This window comes from Phyllostomus hastatus, unplaced genomic scaffold (genome assembly GCF_019186645.2).
Source record: "Phyllostomus hastatus isolate PE091 unplaced genomic scaffold, TTU_PhHast_1.1 phas_contig_5, whole genome shotgun sequence".
Taxonomy (NCBI): domain Eukaryota; kingdom Metazoa; phylum Chordata; class Mammalia; order Chiroptera; family Phyllostomidae; genus Phyllostomus; species Phyllostomus hastatus.
This window is the reverse complement of record NW_025333897.1, coordinates 2399370-2417416: the sequence shown is the minus strand read 5'-3', so window position 1 is coordinate 2417416 and position 18047 is coordinate 2399370. Positions and strand designations below refer to the sequence as shown.

General features: G+C 52.7%; 1 protein-coding gene across 4 annotated transcripts in view; it reads left to right on the top strand.

Annotated features, from left to right (window-relative positions):
* RYR1 (ryanodine receptor 1) overlaps positions 1–18047 on the top strand; it is a 114345-nt gene that overhangs the window by 45506 nt on the left and 50792 nt on the right. For all 4 annotated transcript variants that reach the window (XM_045846699.1, XM_045846697.1, XM_045846698.1 and 1 more), the window contains exons 40-67: positions 362–476; positions 563–695; positions 1091–1185; positions 2441–2576; positions 2780–2966; positions 3053–3161; positions 3520–3640; positions 3729–3898; positions 5156–5376; positions 5459–5549; positions 6447–6587; positions 6972–7135; positions 7253–7331; positions 7564–7653; positions 8098–8238; positions 8578–8652; positions 8754–8829; positions 9178–9301; positions 9634–9749; positions 11218–11285; positions 11372–11493; positions 11967–12016; positions 12433–12493; positions 12586–12824; positions 14843–14924; positions 15508–15638; positions 15871–16203; positions 17093–17333. In XM_045846699.1, the coding sequence (XP_045702655.1) occupies positions 362–476; positions 563–695; positions 1091–1185; positions 2441–2576; positions 2780–2966; positions 3053–3161; positions 3520–3640; positions 3729–3898; positions 5156–5376; positions 5459–5549; positions 6447–6587; positions 6972–7135; positions 7253–7331; positions 7564–7653; positions 8098–8238; positions 8578–8652; positions 8754–8829; positions 9178–9301; positions 9634–9749; positions 11218–11285; positions 11372–11493; positions 11967–12016; positions 12433–12493; positions 12586–12824; positions 14843–14924; positions 15508–15638; positions 15871–16203; positions 17093–17333 (3711 nt within the window). The remainder of the gene's footprint in view (positions 1–361; positions 477–562; positions 696–1090; positions 1186–2440; positions 2577–2779; positions 2967–3052; positions 3162–3519; positions 3641–3728; positions 3899–5155; positions 5377–5458; positions 5550–6446; positions 6588–6971; positions 7136–7252; positions 7332–7563; positions 7654–8097; positions 8239–8577; positions 8653–8753; positions 8830–9177; positions 9302–9633; positions 9750–11217; positions 11286–11371; positions 11494–11966; positions 12017–12432; positions 12494–12585; positions 12825–14842; positions 14925–15507; positions 15639–15870; positions 16204–17092; positions 17334–18047) is intronic.

Genomic DNA, 18047 nt, shown 5'->3' with positions numbered 1-18047 from the left:
CCTACTGACCTGTGACTCTTGGCACAAAGTTCATCCTGTTTGAGTTTCAATTTCCTCATCTCGTGCCTACCTCATCAAGTTCCTGTGTAGCTTTAGTGAACTCTTGGTCGTAGCCATGGCAATAACAATAATAGTGTTAAGCACTCACTTAGTGTCAAGTGCCTCATTTTCTCATTCAGCAAACATTTATTGAACATCTACTATATGCCAAGCCCTTTCTAGGCACTTGGGGCTACAATGGGCAACATGATAAAGGTCTCCTCCCTAGGGGAGTCTACCTGGTAATGGACCCCTCAAGGGTCTAGGGTCTAGGGGCTCTCTCTGGGCTTGGACCCCACCAAAGCATCCCACCTGTCCACAGAAACATCATGAACAACAAAGTTTTCTACCAGCACCCGAACCTGATGCGGGCACTGGGCATGCATGAGACAGTCATGGAGGTCATGGTGAATGTTCTCGGGGGTGGCGAATCCAAGGTAAGTGCCCTGCATGGGCCTGGGAGCTCCAGAGGCAGGAGCTGCAGAGGCAGGCACTGGCCACTGACCCACCCTGCCCACCCCAGGAGATCCGCTTCCCTAAGATGGTGACAAGCTGCTGCCGCTTCCTCTGCTACTTCTGCCGCATTAGCCGTCAGAACCAGCGCTCCATGTTTGACCACCTGAGCTACCTGCTGGAGAACAGCGGAATTGGCCTGGGTGAGAATCCTGGAGCCTGGTGCTGCCCCCCAGAGCCCACTCCTGGTAGTCCACCCAGACTTTCTACTGGCTGGCTCCCTTATTCATTCAGCAAATACCCATCCTCAACCTGCCCTTGACCTGACCCTGTAATGGGTAGTACTGGAGACACTCAGACAGCCCTGGGCTTGGCCCTCGCAGGGCTCATAGTGTGACAGGGAAGACAGACCCATCCCAGACAGCAGCAGCCCAGAGTGGTCAGGCCTGGGATGGGGAAGAACAGGCCAGAAGAGGCACCTGACCCAGATTGGAAAAGGGTGGTCAGGGAGGGCTTCCCAGAGGAGGTAGGATAAACAGGAAAAAGACAGGTAGCTATGCACCTCCAAAGAGCATTCTCACCACCTTTCACCCCACAGGCATGCAGGGCTCCACACCCCTGGATGTGGCAGCTGCCTCTGTCATCGACAACAATGAGCTGGCCTTGGCTTTGCAGGAGCAGGATCTGGAGAAGGTGTGGAGGGGGGAATCTGCGGGCACCTGCTGATTCAGGACCCATTCTGAGGGGCTTTTCTGGATGGCCCGGGACCAAATTAGAAAGGGAATAATTTTCAGGGAAAGAACAGGATCCAGTCACTCACTGATGGGCTGAGGACAAACCCATGCTCCCCTTTCCCCAGCTGTGTAGCCTTGGCACATTTCTTGGCCCTCTGTGCCCCTGCTTCTGTGTGTAGTGCTGAAGGGTGTGGGCTCCAGAGTTCAGCAACTTAGATTTAACTCTCCCACTCCCTTGCTCTGGCCTTGGACAAATGACTTTAATTCTCCAGGCCTCTGACTCCTCATCTGCAGAATGAATATAATAATTAAAACAACATTGTAGAGTTGCTCAGAGGATTATATAAGTTAGTCTATAAAAGTACTTACAAAACAGTAAGCACTAACCCTTACCCACTATTATGTTTTACCCACTATTATTTACTTAACAAATATTTACTGAGCACCAACTATGTGTCAGGACCTGTCTGGGGTGTTAGGGGTATGGCAGTGATGGTGACAGTCAAAACTCCTCTCTGGTTGGATGTTCTAGTTGGGAGAATGGATAATAAACAAGATAAATAAGTAAAATGTATGGTTTATTAGCTGGTGACAGTGTTAGAGAGGAAGAAAGTGAGCAGGAGAGAAGTATCTAGTGTCAGAAGGGTGTCCAGGTTCAGACAAGAGTGGTCAGATACAGCCTCCCTGAAAAGTGACATTCAGGCAAAGCTCTGAAGGAGGTGAGAGGCCATGTACACATCAGGGGGAAGGTATTCCAGGCAGGGGAATAGCCAGTGCAAAGGTCATGAGGCAAGAGTGAATCTTATGAGTTTGAAAAACAGCAAAGAGACCGTTGGAGCAGAGGGAGCGAGGGGTGAGTGGTGGGAGGTGAGGGCAAGAGGTAAAATGGGCAGGTTGTGTGTTGAGTTGTGTGGGAGACAGTGAGGGTTCTGGCTTTTACCCTGAGAGGAGCAGGGAAGGGACGTGACCAGACTCAGGCATTTGCAGGTTCTTTCTGATGGTGAGGGGTGGACAGATTGGGAAGAGTAGGGAGTCCCAGGCGGAGGCTGCACCCATGGCAGGTGGGAGATGAGGGTGGACAATGGATGAGTCATCTTTTGCTGAGGGCTCCAGAGACAATTAGCACGTGGAGTGCCAGGGATCGGCAGGGCCCTGAGCCTTGTGGGGGAGGCAGTGTGGGTCTGGCCTCTGGCTGAGCCCTCCTCTGCCCCCAGGTGGTGTCCTACCTGGCTGGCTGTGGCCTCCAGAGTTGCCCGATGCTTCTGGCCAAAGGGTACCCAGACATCGGCTGGAACCCCTGTGGCGGTGAGCGCTATCTGGACTTCCTGCGCTTCGCTGTCTTCGTCAACGGTGAGGCAGATGGTGGCAGTGGTGGTGGGGGGAGGCCGGGGTCACTGGCCAAAGCCTCCCTCAGGTGGCCCACATCTTGAAACACTGGCCTGGCCTGAGCAAGAGGCAGGGTCTGGGCATGAACCCTTGAGGTACGGGGTCCAAGGCCGCCTGGGGAGGGGCCCTGGGCTCATGAGGTCTCCTGACCCCACCGGAGCCACCAGGTGAGAGCGTAGAGGAGAACGCCAACGTGGTGGTTCGGCTGCTCATCCGCAAGCCAGAGTGCTTCGGGCCAGCCCTGCGGGGCGAGGGAGGCTCAGGACTGCTGGCTGCCATCGAAGAGGCCATCCGTATCTCTGAGGACCCTGCGAGGGATGGCCCAGGTGTCCGCAGGGACCGGCGGCGTGAGCAGTGAGTCTCCCACCCACTCTTCAGCAGAACAGCCTGCCCTCCTGTGTCCCTTGCTGCCCCCCTACACCACCCATCTTTCCCTGCAGCTTTGGGGAGGAGCCCCCAGAGGAAAACCGGGTACACCTGGGACACGCCATCATGTCCTTCTATGCTGCCTTGATCGATCTGCTTGGACGCTGTGCGCCAGAGATGCATGTGAGAACTGAAGAACGAGGGTGGAGGTCTGCATGGCCAACCCTAAACCTCTTCACTCAGGCATTCGAGAACATTGATCCTGGGTTAGGCAATGCTGGGACAAACCAGTGATCAAAACAGCCCCAGGTCCCACTCTCCCAGAGTTCCCTGTCCACTGGGGGCAGGGTGGGGGGTGGGAACCAGGCAGTGAGAGTAGGGGTGGTCAAGGCTGCAGTGGAGACGCATAGGCAGGGGTTGGGGTTGTGTGGATCCTAGAGTTAGTCCCACAAGATGGAGTTCTGCTCTACCTGCCAGTGGGTCAGGAAGGGATAGAATGGTGTATGGGTTTCCCAGTGATGTGCCCATCTCCCCCACACAGCTAATCCAAGCAGGCAAGGGTGAGGCCCTGCGGATCCGTGCCATCCTGCGCTCTCTCGTGCCCCTGGAGGACCTCGTGGGCATCATCAGCCTCCCCCTGCAGATCCCCACCCTGGGCAAAGGTTTGAGGTGGTGGGACTCAGCAAGGGAGCAATGATGGAGAGGGTGTGTCTGTTGGGGATCCCTGACTCCCTGTGTCCTGGCCTACAGATGGGGCTTTGGTGCAGCCAAAGATGTCAGCATCCTTTGTGCCAGACCACAAGGCTTCCATGGTGCTCTTCCTGGACCGTGTGTATGGCATCGAGAACCAGGAATTCTTGCTGCATGTGCTGGACGTGGGATTCTTGCCTGACATGAGGGCAGCTGCCTCATTGGACACGGTGAGCAACCTGGCCGCCCTCCCAACCTCCAGAAAGGGAATAGATGTTCTGAAGTTGTGTATGTGTCCTGACCCTCCCTCCCCCACCACTAAGAGAGAAAACAAAAACCAAGAACTACTGAGTTCTGGGAAAGGGGAGGTGGAAGTCTCCAATACCTCAGGTGAAGATCATAAAAAGTAATCATTCTCAGTGATGGCTCAGCACCACAGAGACACAAAGACCTGTGCACAACACCAACACTAATTACAGAAGGTGACATGGCCGAGTAAGATGAGGACTGACAACTGACCACTAGTTTGGCTAGACGGAGGCCACAGGTGACCTTGACAAGCAGGTTCAGTGAGGTGATGGACCCAAAGCCTTACTGGAGAGCGTTTAAGGAGCCTGGGAGGTGAGGTATGGATGGGTGACAGTGAGTGTTAAGTCTTTACACAAGTTGGTGACAAAGGAGGCACAGGAATGGCAATGTGCTGCAGGGGTGACCGTGGTCAAAAGAAGGATCTTCATAAGATGAGAGAAATGACTGTTGGCCATTAACTGAGAAGGAACACATTTGAATCTCTAACCATCAGCTTATCAGAAATATGGGGCAGAGGAACAAGTTCACTGACACCACCAGGAAGCAACCCATCCAAAGCCAAAATGTAGGAAATTCCACTGGACCAATGACCTAGTTTCTTCAGCAAATAAATAACATTAATAGTGGGGAGGAAAAGGGACCGTTACAGGTGAAAAGACCTAAGAGACCTTCAGCTAAATATGTGTAGTATGTCAACCTTTCTGCGGCCCTGACCCAAGTAATCTCAGCTAAACACAAAGCAACTCTTGAGACAATTGGAGAAAGTATGAATATTAAGATGTTAATTTTGTGAGGTGTGATAATGGCAGCATGGAATGTTAAATACAAGTAGGTGTCTGAATGGAGATACATATCTAAGTATCTTTGGGCAAAATGGTATATGGCTGGGGTTGCATGAAACTATCACAGGAAAAAGGTGGGGTTAGAGAAAACAAATATGCAGGAGGTGGAAACTGCAGAGCAGTCCAAGGGTTATGAAGGACCATTAATTGGGCTCTCCGCTTTTGTGTGTGTTTGAAAGTTTGCATAGTCAGGAACAATAAGGGAGTAGAGACCAAGGGAGCGGGTTTGGGGGAAAGATCAGAAGCTTGGGTCATATGCTCAGAGTTGTGCAGCTCAAGTGCCAGGGCAACCCCAGGAGCCAGCAGAGGACCTGATGTCCCCACTCTGCGCCCCAGGCCACTTTCAGCACCACGGAGATGGCGCTGGCGCTGAACCGCTACCTGTGCCTGGCAGTGATGCCGCTCATCACCAAGTGTGCGCCACTCTTTGCGGGAACTGAGCACCGTGCCATCATGGTGGACTCCATGCTTCACACGGTGTACCGCCTGTCCCGCGGCCGCTCACTCACGAAGGCACAGCGCGACGTCATCGAGGACTGCCTCATGTCTCTCTGCAGGTGTACCGGGATCGCGGGAGGGCCGGGGCAGGCCGGGGGTTGGGACTGGCGTCGAGGAGAGAGCTCACCGCTGTCTTCGCAGGTACATCCGCCCGTCCATGCTGCAGCACCTGCTGAGGCGCCTGGTGTTCGACGTTCCCATTCTTAATGAGTTCGCCAAGATGCCACTCAAGGTGAGGGCAGGGTCTTTTTAGCGCTCTCATTTCCGTGCCCCGCCCATCCGCTTGCTCTGCCCTGGGGCTCATTTGTATCAGTATCCCCCAGGCCAGTTAAACTGCAAATAGGAGGCCATTCTTTAGCGTTCTCATTTGCATACTGGGATTCCCAGGATATTCACTTTGCACCATTGGTGCCTCTAACACTCTCTAATTAGCATTTCATTTGCCTAACAGTGAGCCAGCCCACACATAAATTAACTATATTTGCATGGGCACACCACTTTTCCTAATTAGCATGCTTATTCTCATGCCCAGCCTTCTACTATTCAAATGAGTACATTTATTTGAATAAACAGTACCACAGCTATTCTGAATATTTGCACACTGTCTATATTATTTTTTATTTGCATGCTAATTTCCATAAGGAGATACCTCCAACTCAGATATCTTGACTATTTTGCATAATACATCTAAAACAGCACATTTCAAATTTGCATATTAAATGTGGAGGCTCTCTTTCTAATTACCATATATTTGTATGAGGTGCTGCTTATGTTTCTACTTATCATGATAATTTACATAAGAGCAAAGCACTGCATCCATATGCCCATTTACTCACAACCTATTTGTGGATTAATATTAGCATGCTTATTTGTGCAAAGCAACAAGAGACAAATCTAGCTCTGGTTTAAGGCCCACCGTCACTCTAAATTGGAATGCTAAATTTGCATAATAAACTGTCTAGTACCACTCCTCAATAAGTATATTATTCCCTTATTAGCGTACATTTGCATAACCCACACTCCTTCATACCAGCCAAGGGCTGGGAGCCCTGGGCCCTCCAGGACTTTCTTCTGCCTGCCAACCACATCTGCCCCCCTCATTTGCATGTCCCCCTCTTGCTCCCACCAGCTCCTCACCAACCACTACGAGCGCTGTTGGAAGTACTACTGCCTGCCCACAGGCTGGGCCAACTTCGGCATCACCTCAGAGGAAGAGCTGCACCTCACAAGGAAACTCTTCTGGGGCATCTTTGATTCACTGGCCCACAAGGTCTGGGCACCCAGGGACCCTGAAAGGAACCTGTTTGAAGGGTTTGAGGGATGAAATTCAGAATGGAATCCCCAAATGTGGGGCTCAGGGAGGGAGGCGACTTGCAGGTTTGGATCAGAGAGAACCTATGAGTTGGATCCCCGGTTTGGGTGTCATGGAAGAGGGAATGGGCCTCTCATCTGGGTACTTGGAGAAGGTGACATAGGGTAGATTGAGGGGCTAGATGGAGTTGAGGTTTGGGCTTCAGAAGAGGGACCATAATCCATGGTCTGTGGGCTTAGGGAGGAGAGTGGCTGATGGGCAGGGTGACTTCGAGGTCCTCGGGCTCCAGGAACAGGAGGCTCAGCCAGGCCTGCAGTGACGCCCCATCCCATGCATCCCCAGAAGTATGACGCAGAGCTGTATCGCATAGCAATGCCTTGTCTGTGCGCCATCGCGGGGGCCCTGCCCCCCGACTACGTGGATGCCTCGTACTCATCCAAGGCTGAGAAAAAGGCTACGGTGGATGCTGAAGGCAACTTTGACCCTCGGCCGGTGGAGACCCTCAAGTGAGGCCTAGGGGCAGGAGAGGGTGGGACCTGGAGGGGAGAGAAGGAGAAGGTGACTGTCAGAGATGGAAGGAGGGGCCAGTCCCCAACATCCACTGGCCCTATCCACCCCAACAGCGTGATCATCCCAGAGAAGCTGGACTCCTTCATTAACAAGTTCGCAGAGTACACGCATGAGAAGTGGGCCTTCGACAAGGTTGGCATCAGGGTCCACCCCTCCTCAGAAGCCCCTCCCCCACCAGCCTTCCTAAAAGCCCCAGCTTTTCCTCAGAGAGACCCTTAACTCTTCCTGAGACAGCCTCCTCTGAAGCCCTCATCCCTCCAGGGTTCCCTCTCTGTGTCCCCCAAGCTGCTGTCTACCCTTCCTCCTGCCCCCACCCTCAGCTCTGCAGTGACACTGCCTCCACCCGTTCCCTTTTCATCTCCAGATCCAGAACAACTGGTCCTATGGGGAGAACATAGATGAGGAACTGAAGACCCACCCCATGCTGAGGCCCTATAAGACCTTCTCAGAGAAGGTGACCAAGCCTTGGGGCCCAATGTTGGGAGTCCAAAATGAAACCTCTGAATTTGGAGGGTCAGGGAGGAGTCAGTCTGCTTCATGGTCTTGGATCTAACTAGATGCCCCTCCACGGTCTGTGCCTTTCCTTGAACTTGGTTGCATCTCCTAGACCCAGGACTCCTAGTGTTCTTCCTGAAGGGTTGGTCTGGGTTTGATTCCTTGGCCATACTTAACTTCCCTGACTCTTGTGCATAAGATGAGACAATGGGAGTTTGTTAGGGAGACTCTGTAAAGGGCAGGGAAGAGACCTGGGTTCAAATTTGACTGGACCACTGCCTTGCCACATGCTGGGAGATTTCCCCTTTTTAGGACACTGGAAGCCTGGGAGGCTGAGCCAGGGTCTCCTACCTCCACCTGCTTGTCACCCCATTCCAACTCCGCTCCCTCCTGTCAACCCCAGGACAAAGAGATTTACCGCTGGCCCATCAAGGAGTCCCTAAAGGCCATGATTGCCTGGGAATGGACCATAGAGAAGGCCAGGGAGGGTGAGGACGAGAAGACCGAGAAGAAAAAAACGCGGAAGATCTCCCAAAGTGCCCAGGTGGGGGAGAGATCCGGGTGGAGGGGCAGGGTCAAGATGGGCTAGTGGGCGGCTAGAATAAGGGGCGGGAACAGGGGAGGGTGGGGCCAGGCTGGAGGTGGGGTCAGGCGAAGGAGGAAGGCCAGAAGAGGGGGCAAGAGAAGGCCCAGAGATCGGGGAAGGAGAAAGCATAAGTCTGAAGAACTGCAAAGGGCAGAGGAGAGAGGAGGGGATGGCTGAGACAGGGCCTTAAGGAGAAGGTGCAGAGCAGGGGTCCAGGGCCAAGTGAGGGGGGTAGATTGGGTTGGGGCCTGGGTTCCTGCTCACCCATCAAGCTCACCATCTCTCTTGTCCTCCCAGACCTATGATCCGAGAGAAGGCTACAACCCCCAACCCCCTGATCTCAGCGGAGTTACCCTCTCCCGGGAGCTGCAGGTGAGACCCCAGATCCTTTATTTGGGAGCATGGTGGTTTCCGTTGGGGTCGGCGAGGACATCCTCTGAATCTCAGCTTTGACTTTCTGCATCCACTCCCAGGCCATGGCAGAACAACTGGCGGAGAATTACCACAACACCTGGGGGCGGAAGAAGAAGCAGGAGCTGGAGGCCAAGGGTGAGGGTGCCCATCAGACCCCCACACAGACCACACTTCTCTGTGACCTCCTAGTCATAGGCCCTGGAATCAAAAGGGCCTACGTTAGAGTTGTGTGGCTTTCACCTTCAACAATTGATTTTACCCCCCCTAAACCTTTGTTTTTGTGTTTGTACAGTGGGGACAATAGCATTTCATACTGCAGGATTGTGGTGAGGCTGTGATGAGCGTTGGAAAGCAACATTTTGCTTATTCTTCCCTCTGTCTTTATTACTATAATTATACAAGCCTTCAAATGCTGGAACCACTTCAGTGAGAGTGGCCTGGGTCCCTCCCAGCCCCTTGATTTCTGGTCTTTTGCTGCCCCAGGTGGTGGGACCCATCCCCTGCTGGTCCCCTATGACACGCTCACGGCCAAGGAGAAGGCACGAGATCGAGAGAAGGCCCAGGAGCTGCTGAAATTCCTGCAGATGAACGGCTATGCAGTCACTAGGTAGGTGGGCTGGGAGCCAGACCAGGGAGCAGCTGGGGATGGGGGCAGAAGGCACAGGACAGCTGCTGGAAGAACTGAGGCCAGGGTAGAGGAGGCAGGAGAAGCCTAAAAGGAGGAAGCTAACAGGGCGGGGACTGGAGAGTGGGGGTGGAGCCAGAGTGAGGGAAAGGTTAAGAGTGTGGGGTCTGGGGAAAAGGGGCAGGCTCTGTCTAGGAAGGAGCCGGGAACTCCAGAAGCAGGGCCTTCGGGAGCAGAGTCGGATCTAGAGAAGGATGAGAAAGAAGCAGGGCGTTCGAATCTGGGCTGACACTTTCCTCCACCCCTCCATGCAGAGGCCTCAAGGACATGGAGCTGGACACGTCTTCCATTGAGAAACGGTTCGCCTTTGGCTTCCTACAGCAGTTGCTGCGCTGGATGGACATTTCCCAGGAGTTTATCGCCCACCTGGGTACGGAGAAGTCCCTCCCTGATGCCTACCTACCCCACCTGAGACCCAGGTCACACATGTCTCCTTCCTCCCTCATCTAATTACAGTGCCAGACAGTGTTCTGGGTGTTGAGAATAAGCAGTGGACAGGACAGACAAAGATCCCTGTCCTGGATTCAGACAATTAATGTCAGAAATAACTAAATCACTTCTCGAGTTAGAAAGTGGTTAGTGTTATGGGAAAAAGAATACTCTAGAGCCAGCTAAGGAGTGTGGGAAGGGGAGTATTCTGGAAAGACCTTGAAGGAGCCTGGGAGGGGCCGTGTGGACGTGTGGGGAGAGTATTCCAGGTAGAGGAACAGCCGTGTGAAGGCTCTGAGAGGTTCTTGCTGTGAATATTCGGCCGCGTGGCTGCAGCAGAGTGACCGAGGGGGAGAGTGAGAGGAAACGGGGTCAGAGGGGTGACAGGGCAGCTCACAACCGGTCTCTTAAATGTATTTAGAGCTCACGTTTATTTCAAAGTTTAATACTAGAATTGTTTTGGGTCTTTAATACAAGTTTGGTGATGGTTTTTGATGAGAAGTATGCCATAGGAACTTCATTCTTGTTTATTCCAATTAGCCTGTAGTCAAACGGGTTCCCTTATGCTCTCCTACATTGTTTCGCTTCGAGTCGCAGTTCCCAAGAACCTGCAGAGACGCTAAGTGGGACTTTGTTGTGTACAGGCCTCCAAGGTGGAAGGAGACAGTGCAAGGACGTTTCTCACAGTGCCAAGGCATAGCAAGGGTACAATTATTGGAGTCAGCACTATTATTTTAATAGCATTAATTATTACTATCACCATTATTATTATGTTTGAAATTGATTTCCATTTTAAAATGAACAGTGTTGACTTCTTGTTTCATTTGGTTCATCAATCATTTATCCCAAATTTACTGTGCCAGGTATTGATGTTCAGGTAGAAAAGGGCTTGTGATAAGAGAGGAAGGGGATGTTTCAGGGCCTTACCCCATCCCAGTTTGTCCTCCTCCCCACTGTCAGCCTCAGGAACGGTTTGATCAAGGAGTTAAGACAGCAGTTAGGTTGGAGAGAGAGGTTTATCTCAAAGCCAACAAAGTGACTTCCTGTCAAGAATTTATCTCCTACCCTGGCTGGTGTGGCTCAGAAGATTGAGCACCGGCCTGTGAACCAAAGGGTCACCAGTTTGGTTTCCCACCAGGGCACACGCCTGGGTTGCAGGACAGGTCTCCAGTTGGGGGCGTGCAAGAAGGAGCCAATAGATGTTTCTCTCACATACCAGTGTTTCTCTCCCTTTCTCCCTCCCTTCTCCACTCTTGGAAAAAAATAAATAAATAAAATCTTTTAAAAATATTTTTAAAAGTTGAAAACAAATTATCTCCCATCAATCTTAACTCTGCCCCATCAAAATACCCTGAGTGCCCTAGCCTTGAACTCACCATGACCCATATTTGCCCTCCCCACACCACCAGAGGCTGTGGTCAGCAGTGGACGAGTAGAAAAGTCCCCACATGAACAGGAGATTAAATTCTTTGCCAAGGTGAGAGGTGGGCTCAGTAGCTGGGGTCTGGGTGGGCTCTTCCCACCCTTTACTCAGTCACACTCATCTCTTCCCCTCCACCCCAGATCCTGCTCCCTTTGATCAACCAGTACTTCACCAACCACTGCCTGTACTTCCTGTCCACACCAGCCAAAGTGCTGGGCAGTGGTGGCCACGCCTCCAATAAAGAGAAGGAAATGATCACCAGGTAGGCTGTCCTGTGACCTCTGACCCAGTCCCCTGACCTCAGGTCAAGGTCCAAATTCTGGACCTTATACTCCCACCTTGGACCTTAGGGGCTCTGTCCAGGGTGCTGGGCACTGACCAACTCTACCTGCAGGAGCAATTAAAGGGCTAAGGTGACCAACTGCCCTGGTGCGTCTGGGACTTTCAGGCAAACTGGGATGAATTGTTTGCCCTATCAGAAAGGCAGACCAGCCTCCCCAACCACCAACGTGACAGTTACTGCCTACAACTTTCAAGTTTACTCATCTCTCTGCCCCTCCCCACCCCTCTTGTCTCCTTTTTCTTCCCCATCATCCTACCTCCTCCTGGCTCCATCTTCTGTCCCTCTTTCCCTGTTCCCACCTCCTCTAATTGTGTCACCACTGCCCTTGTCCCCTTGGAGTCCTCACGTCCTGTGTCCCCTCCCTGTCCTTCTCTTTCTTTCTCTGTCATCAGCCTCTTCTGCAAGCTTGCTGCTCTTGTCCGTCACCGAGTCTCTCTCTTTGGTAAGTAACTCTGTTCCTGAGCCCTTCTTCTTAATCTTCTCTCTCTTCCCCTCATTACCAACCCCACCCTGAGGAACTATGACCCAGGTTCATGCCTTGACTTGAATAACCTCTACTGTGTTCTTCCCCTGGACCAGACATGGACTGGGTAGGCCTAAGGACAGGGCAGTGACTGGGACAGTCCTAGGCCCTACCCTCATGGGGCTCCCAGGCCCTGGGGGGTGGACAGACTCATAACCTGACAGTGAGGGCCTGCAGGGTCAGGGCTGGAATGGGGGAGGGTCAGGGCCTTCATGGGGAAGAACAGGGGCATATGGGAGGCTGGGTGGGAGGAGGGAGAGATCCTGTCGGGTGGATATAGAAGGAGGTACTGTCTTGTAGTCTTTCCTTCATACAGGCCCGTCTTCCTCCCTCAGGGACAGATGCCCCCGCTGTGGTCAACTGTCTTCACATCCTGGCACGCTCCCTGGATGCCAGGTAGGGTCACTGGTCATGGCGCCTACTCCTAGATCCTCCGAAGTATAAACTTTTGGATTCTACAACTGGGGTGCCTTCCACTTCCCCCCTAGGACGGTGATGAAGTCAGGCCCTGAGATCGTGAAGGCTGGCCTCCGTTCCTTCTTTGAGAGTGCCTCAGAGGACATCGAGAAGATGGTGGAGAACCTGCGTCTAGGCAAGGTGTCACAGGCGCGCACGCAGGTGAAGGGCGTAGGCCAGAACCTCACCTACACCACCGTGGCCCTGCTGCCCGTCCTCACCACCCTCTTCCAGCACATCGCCCAGCACCAGTTCGGAGATGATGTCATCTGTAAGGACTCCTGACCCCAAGGGCAGGGGTCGGGGGTGGGGGTCACCCATCCCTGTGTGCCTGATAGAATCCCTAAGTATGTTTTCACTGAGTGGATTTATTGCCATAAGCAAAGTGTGCATTCAGTAAATTAGTAGGTAATAGAATGAGTTAATTAGGCTATGCATTCAGCAGCTCTGTCCAAAGAGCCTTAATCACCATAGCTTAAGCAAGACAGCAGTATATTTCTGTCTCATGGAACAGTCTACATGAGAGTGGATCATAATGTCAGGATCCCAGGTTCCCTCCACTTTGTTGCTCTGCCATCTCTGAAATATTGTCTTTATCCCTGTGGTTCAAGATAACACACCATCACATCCTCATTCTAGCCACTAGGAGAGAAGGAAAAGCAAAGAGGAGGGCACCTTAGTTCTCTTAAAGGAACAGTCTAGAAGTGGTCCACATCACTCCTGCTTACATCTGTCCCATTGGCCAGAAAGTAGCCTCCCTTATTCAGGAGGTCATGTGTCCAGCTAAATATTGGAGGTCTATTACTAGGAAGAAGAGAAGTACAGAAAGAAGGTAAGAACAGGTGCTGAAAGCCAATTATCAGTGTCTGCTGTGTTTATTCTACCAAATGGTACCTCACTTGGGATCTTGTGACAGAGTACACACACACTGTGGTGTAACATACCATTGTTAAAGAGACAAAGGTACCCAGTGGGGTGTCATGACACTGTATGTTCACGTACTCAAAAGTGCCTTATGAGATGTGGCCTGAACCATGGGGGAACTGGGGAAGGACTGGTAGGGTTGGTGCAAGAGGCGTTCAGGAGGCCGAGGAGATGGGCCGTGGAGGGAAGGTGTTCTGTGTGAGGTCCAAGGGCCTGACGTGAGGACCTTGGCGCAGCAGGGCCCCAGGAGACAGATTGGGAAGATGCCAAGGTCAATCTGGGACACTTGGTGATTGTGAGCAGCCCACCTGTGGGATGCCCAGGGGAAGCATCCAGAATGGACTGTAGGGCCGATGGGCTGAGGGGACTCAGAGACAGGAGAGCCATGTCCCCGTTCACTGTTTATTTGAAATTAGAACCTAGTGATAAAAGTAAGAAAAGTAGCAGTTGGGAGTCCCAACCTCCCTTGGTTGGCCCCACTTTCCTTTTAATCTCCCTCAGTTGGCTCCACTTCCCCGCTTATTCCCTGCTAATAAACCCTGTAGAAAGAAAAAAAAAAGAAAAGTAGCAGTTGGATGAGGTTTTCCCCCACTCCAACATTTTATTTGGAAACATTAATAATATGCAGAAAAGTCAAAGGAAGAGAGCTGTGAAGAACTTGCCCTGTTTGCTTTGTCTCTCAGTTTACGGTGACAAGATCTGCAGGCCTTTTGAACTCTTGAATGTGACCACACGCAGAGAGGCAGCTCATCCCTAGGTGCTCGGCTCGCATCTCTTAAATAAGAGCTTCTCCGATGTGATCACAATGTCAGAACCACCCCCGCCCTGACTACCCTATGACCCTCAAAACACCTTTGTGGGGTTTCTTTGCACAAAATTCAGAATCCAGTGTAATTTCTCTCATGGCTTTGTAGTCTCTTCTCAACCTAGAACAGTCCCCTGCCCTCTTCGTACCTCATGACACTTGTAAGTTTGATGAGGTCCTTCACCTGACTTTCTGTGGAGGATGTGTGGATGACCTAAAGTTGTAGTCAGGATTGTGTGTTTCTTCACATTTTTCTGGAGAGAGTATCTATCACTATCCTCCAATAGAACAACAACGAGCCTTTTCTGAGTACCTGCTGTGTGCCTTGTTTTAATTGCTTTCCAAGTATTAACAACGTTTGATCCTCACAACCCCCATGAGGAAGATACTATAATTATGCCCATTTTACAGATAGGAAAACAGGCCAAGAGAGTGGTGTTCACTCAGATCACAAAAATGGTCAATGGCAGGCAGCTCCTACCCACCATTTGGATACAAGGGAAGGGGGTGGGGGACTGGTATGGTGGGCACACCCTCGACCCTTGTTCTCTCTCTCTCAGTGGACGACGTCCAGGTCTCATGCTACCGAACTCTGTGCAGCATCTACTCCCTGGGAACAACCAGAAACTCTTACGTGGAAAAGTAAGGAGGGGCAGCCATAGTTTGGGGCTGGAGTGGGCACCATGGGGGCTCAGGGAGAGGAGGATGCTAGAGAACATGGGGGCGTGAAAAGCAGAGGAGATATTCTAAGTCTTCAACATCAGACAGGTACATTGTGGCAGCGTCAGTTCCCCAAAGTGGCCACATGAGGGAATTCGGGGGAAGAGCAGCAAAGGAAGTAGAGGCCACCCACGAGGGAGGTGGTGGGTAAAGCAGGTGGGCACGGGGCACTCGCTGGCCAGGATGCCACGTTATTCTCTGATGTGGAGCAAGCGTGCCCTAGCAAGGGGCCCGCAGAAACAAAGGCAGCACTCAGGAGCCGTAGCAAGCAAGGGGCACTGGGGAGGGTCCTGGTGGTGCCTATTGGTCTCTCCTGAGCCAGGATCACAGGTGGAGCAAGAGGGCCCTCAGGAAGCCCAGGGGAAAGGCTACATTTGTGTCCACTGGTGAGCAGCAGATCTGCTCCAGAGGATTCTGGGGAGAGCTACTTCTGGGGAGACTAGGGTGGGACCCAAGTCTGGGCAGAGTGTGACATAGGAGCTAAGGAGTTCGTTCTGTCTTCCAGGCTGCGGCCAGCCCTCGGGGAGTGCCTGGCCCGCCTGGCAGCAGCCATGCCTGTGGCGTTCCTGGAGCCTCAGCTGAATGAGTATAATGCCTGCTCAGTGTACACCACCAAGTCTCCCCGGGAGCGGGCCAGTAAGTCATGCGGGGCTAGGACACCTCTCAGGGCCATTCCACCCAGCACGGGGCCCAGGGCAGAGCCCACTTTGGGGTCAGCGTGGCCCATCTGGGCTCTGAGGGGCTACGGATTCCCCAGCTTGGGGGTGCACCAGAATGGGGAGTCCCAGAGTTTGTGGGGATCCTGGGTGTGGACACTGAAGCCTGAGGGTGATGGGTTGGCATGCCTTGACCCCTCCCTGTACCCCAGTCCTGGGGCTCCCCAACAGCGTGGAGGAGATGTGCCCCGACATCCCGGTGCTTGAGCGGCTCATGGCAGACATCGGGGGCCTGGCTGAGTCGGGGGCCCGCTACACAGAAATGCCACACGTCATTGAGATCACGCTGCCCATGCTGTGCAGCTACCTGCCCCGCTGGTGGGAGCGTGGGCCTGAGGTGCCCCCACCTGCTCTGCCCGCTGGGGCCCCCCCACCCTGCACAGCTGTCACCTCCAACCACCTCAACTCCCTGTTGGGGAACATCTTGCGAATCATCGTCAACAACCTGGGCATTGACGAAGCCTCGTGGATGAAGCGGCTCGCTGGTGGGTCTGGGCTGCAGCTTCTGTGGGCTGGGGCCCGGGGCCTGGGGTCGGGCCCTTTGATCTGATGGTCTGAGAGGGAGATCCTGAGGTCCATGATCTCCTGGGAGTTGTGAGGAGTCAGAGTCTAGGTTTTCTCAGGATCAAAGGTCAAGGGCCATCACCAGGGATCAGAATCTCAGGCTCAGAGGGTCTGGGCTGGATAGATGGGTCTGAGGGGTCCTCTAGAATGGATTCTGAATTCCTGGGGCCTTGGAGTTGGGTTAGGTCAGGGTTTGGGAACTGGGTCAGAAGCCTGAGTTTCTTATGCAAATGATCAGGGATGAGGTCCCTGATGAGGACAGGGTTGTAGGTCAGAGGTCAAGAAATTAGTGTTTTTAAAGGGTTGAGATTCCTGGTTTAGAAGTTTTGTGTCAGGAATTGATTCAAATTGGACATTGGAGCTGGGATTGGAGGCCAGGGTCAGAGGCCGGAGGCTGGGGTAAGAAGCCAGAGGTCAGAAATCATGAAGTGAAGAAAGGTCTGGATAGGGACCAGGTCAGAGGTTAAACACTGGGGGTAAAGACTAATATCACAGGGTGAGATATCAGTAAGGATTGGGGTCAGAAGTCAGGGACATGTGTTAGGTTGGGTTCACAGGTTCAAGATAGGGGTTATGGTTGGGATCACGGTTCAGGGGCTGTCAGAGGTCCAGGCCCAAGGTCAACAGTGAGATTAGAGATAGATGCTGGAGTCAGAGGCCAGGGTCAGGGTGGGGTCAATGAAAGCTGCTGGATTAGAGGTACAAGTCAGGAGTCATGAATGGGAACAGAGGTCAGGGATCAGAGGTCATAGGTCAAACGCTGGAATTAGAGGCTGTCCAGCAGGGACTGTCTACCATTTGCTCCTGCAGTTTTTGCCCAGCCCATCGTGAGCCGGGCCAGGCCAGAGCTGCTGCATTCACACTTCATCCCGACCATTGCGCGACTGCGCAAGCGGGCGGGAAAGGTGGTGGCTGAGGAAGAGCAGCTGCGCCTGGAGGCCAAGGCAGAAGCCGAGGAGGGTGAGCTCCTGGTGCGGGATGAGTTCTCTGTGCTCTGCCGGGACCTGTATGCCCTCTATCCACTGCTCATCCGCTATGTGGACAACAACAGGTCAGCACCTCCCCAGCCACACCCCCACACACTCCAGCCCGACCACTGGCTTCCCCGAAGTCCTTCTGGCCCCTCGCCTTCTGACTTACTGTAAACTGCTTGCAATGCTCACCCAACCTTCTGCCTCCCACCCCACTGCTGCTGGGCCCACAAAATCCAACCCACTGGATTTGCTCCCCTCCTGACCCTTTGCACCTCTTGAATCTGAGCCCCTGTGCAGTTTTTATGTCAGCCAAAAGGAGCCCTGCTTTTCGCTCCAGCACTGGGCCTCCAGGCTTGGGTACACGGGATGTCTGATATTTGTACAGTGAAACCCAATCATCAGGCCTTCCTCTGTCATTGGAAGAGGAAAGAAAGATAGTCCAGCCTCATTTTCCTCAGAAACATAGATCTTTAATAAAAGGGCAAGTGCAGATATCAACAAATGGCTAACATCTCCCTAAAATCAGAAACTGTTTAAAGAATTATTAACTCCTAGGTGCAGCTTAATCCAGGGATAGCAAATAAATTTCAAGAACAGTTCCATCCTGATTGAAAAAGATTTGAAGGCTGCACAGGGCTTTGTGAGAAAGCCCAGTCTGTCATGGGAGCAGAAAAGGGAAGTGGTGGAATGCACGCTGGGGACATCCTTGCACATCCATCTCTGTGCTCACCAGTGGGTACTGCTATAGGGGGGGTTCCCAGGAGTGGGAGTGCTGGGTCAAAGAGTTTGAA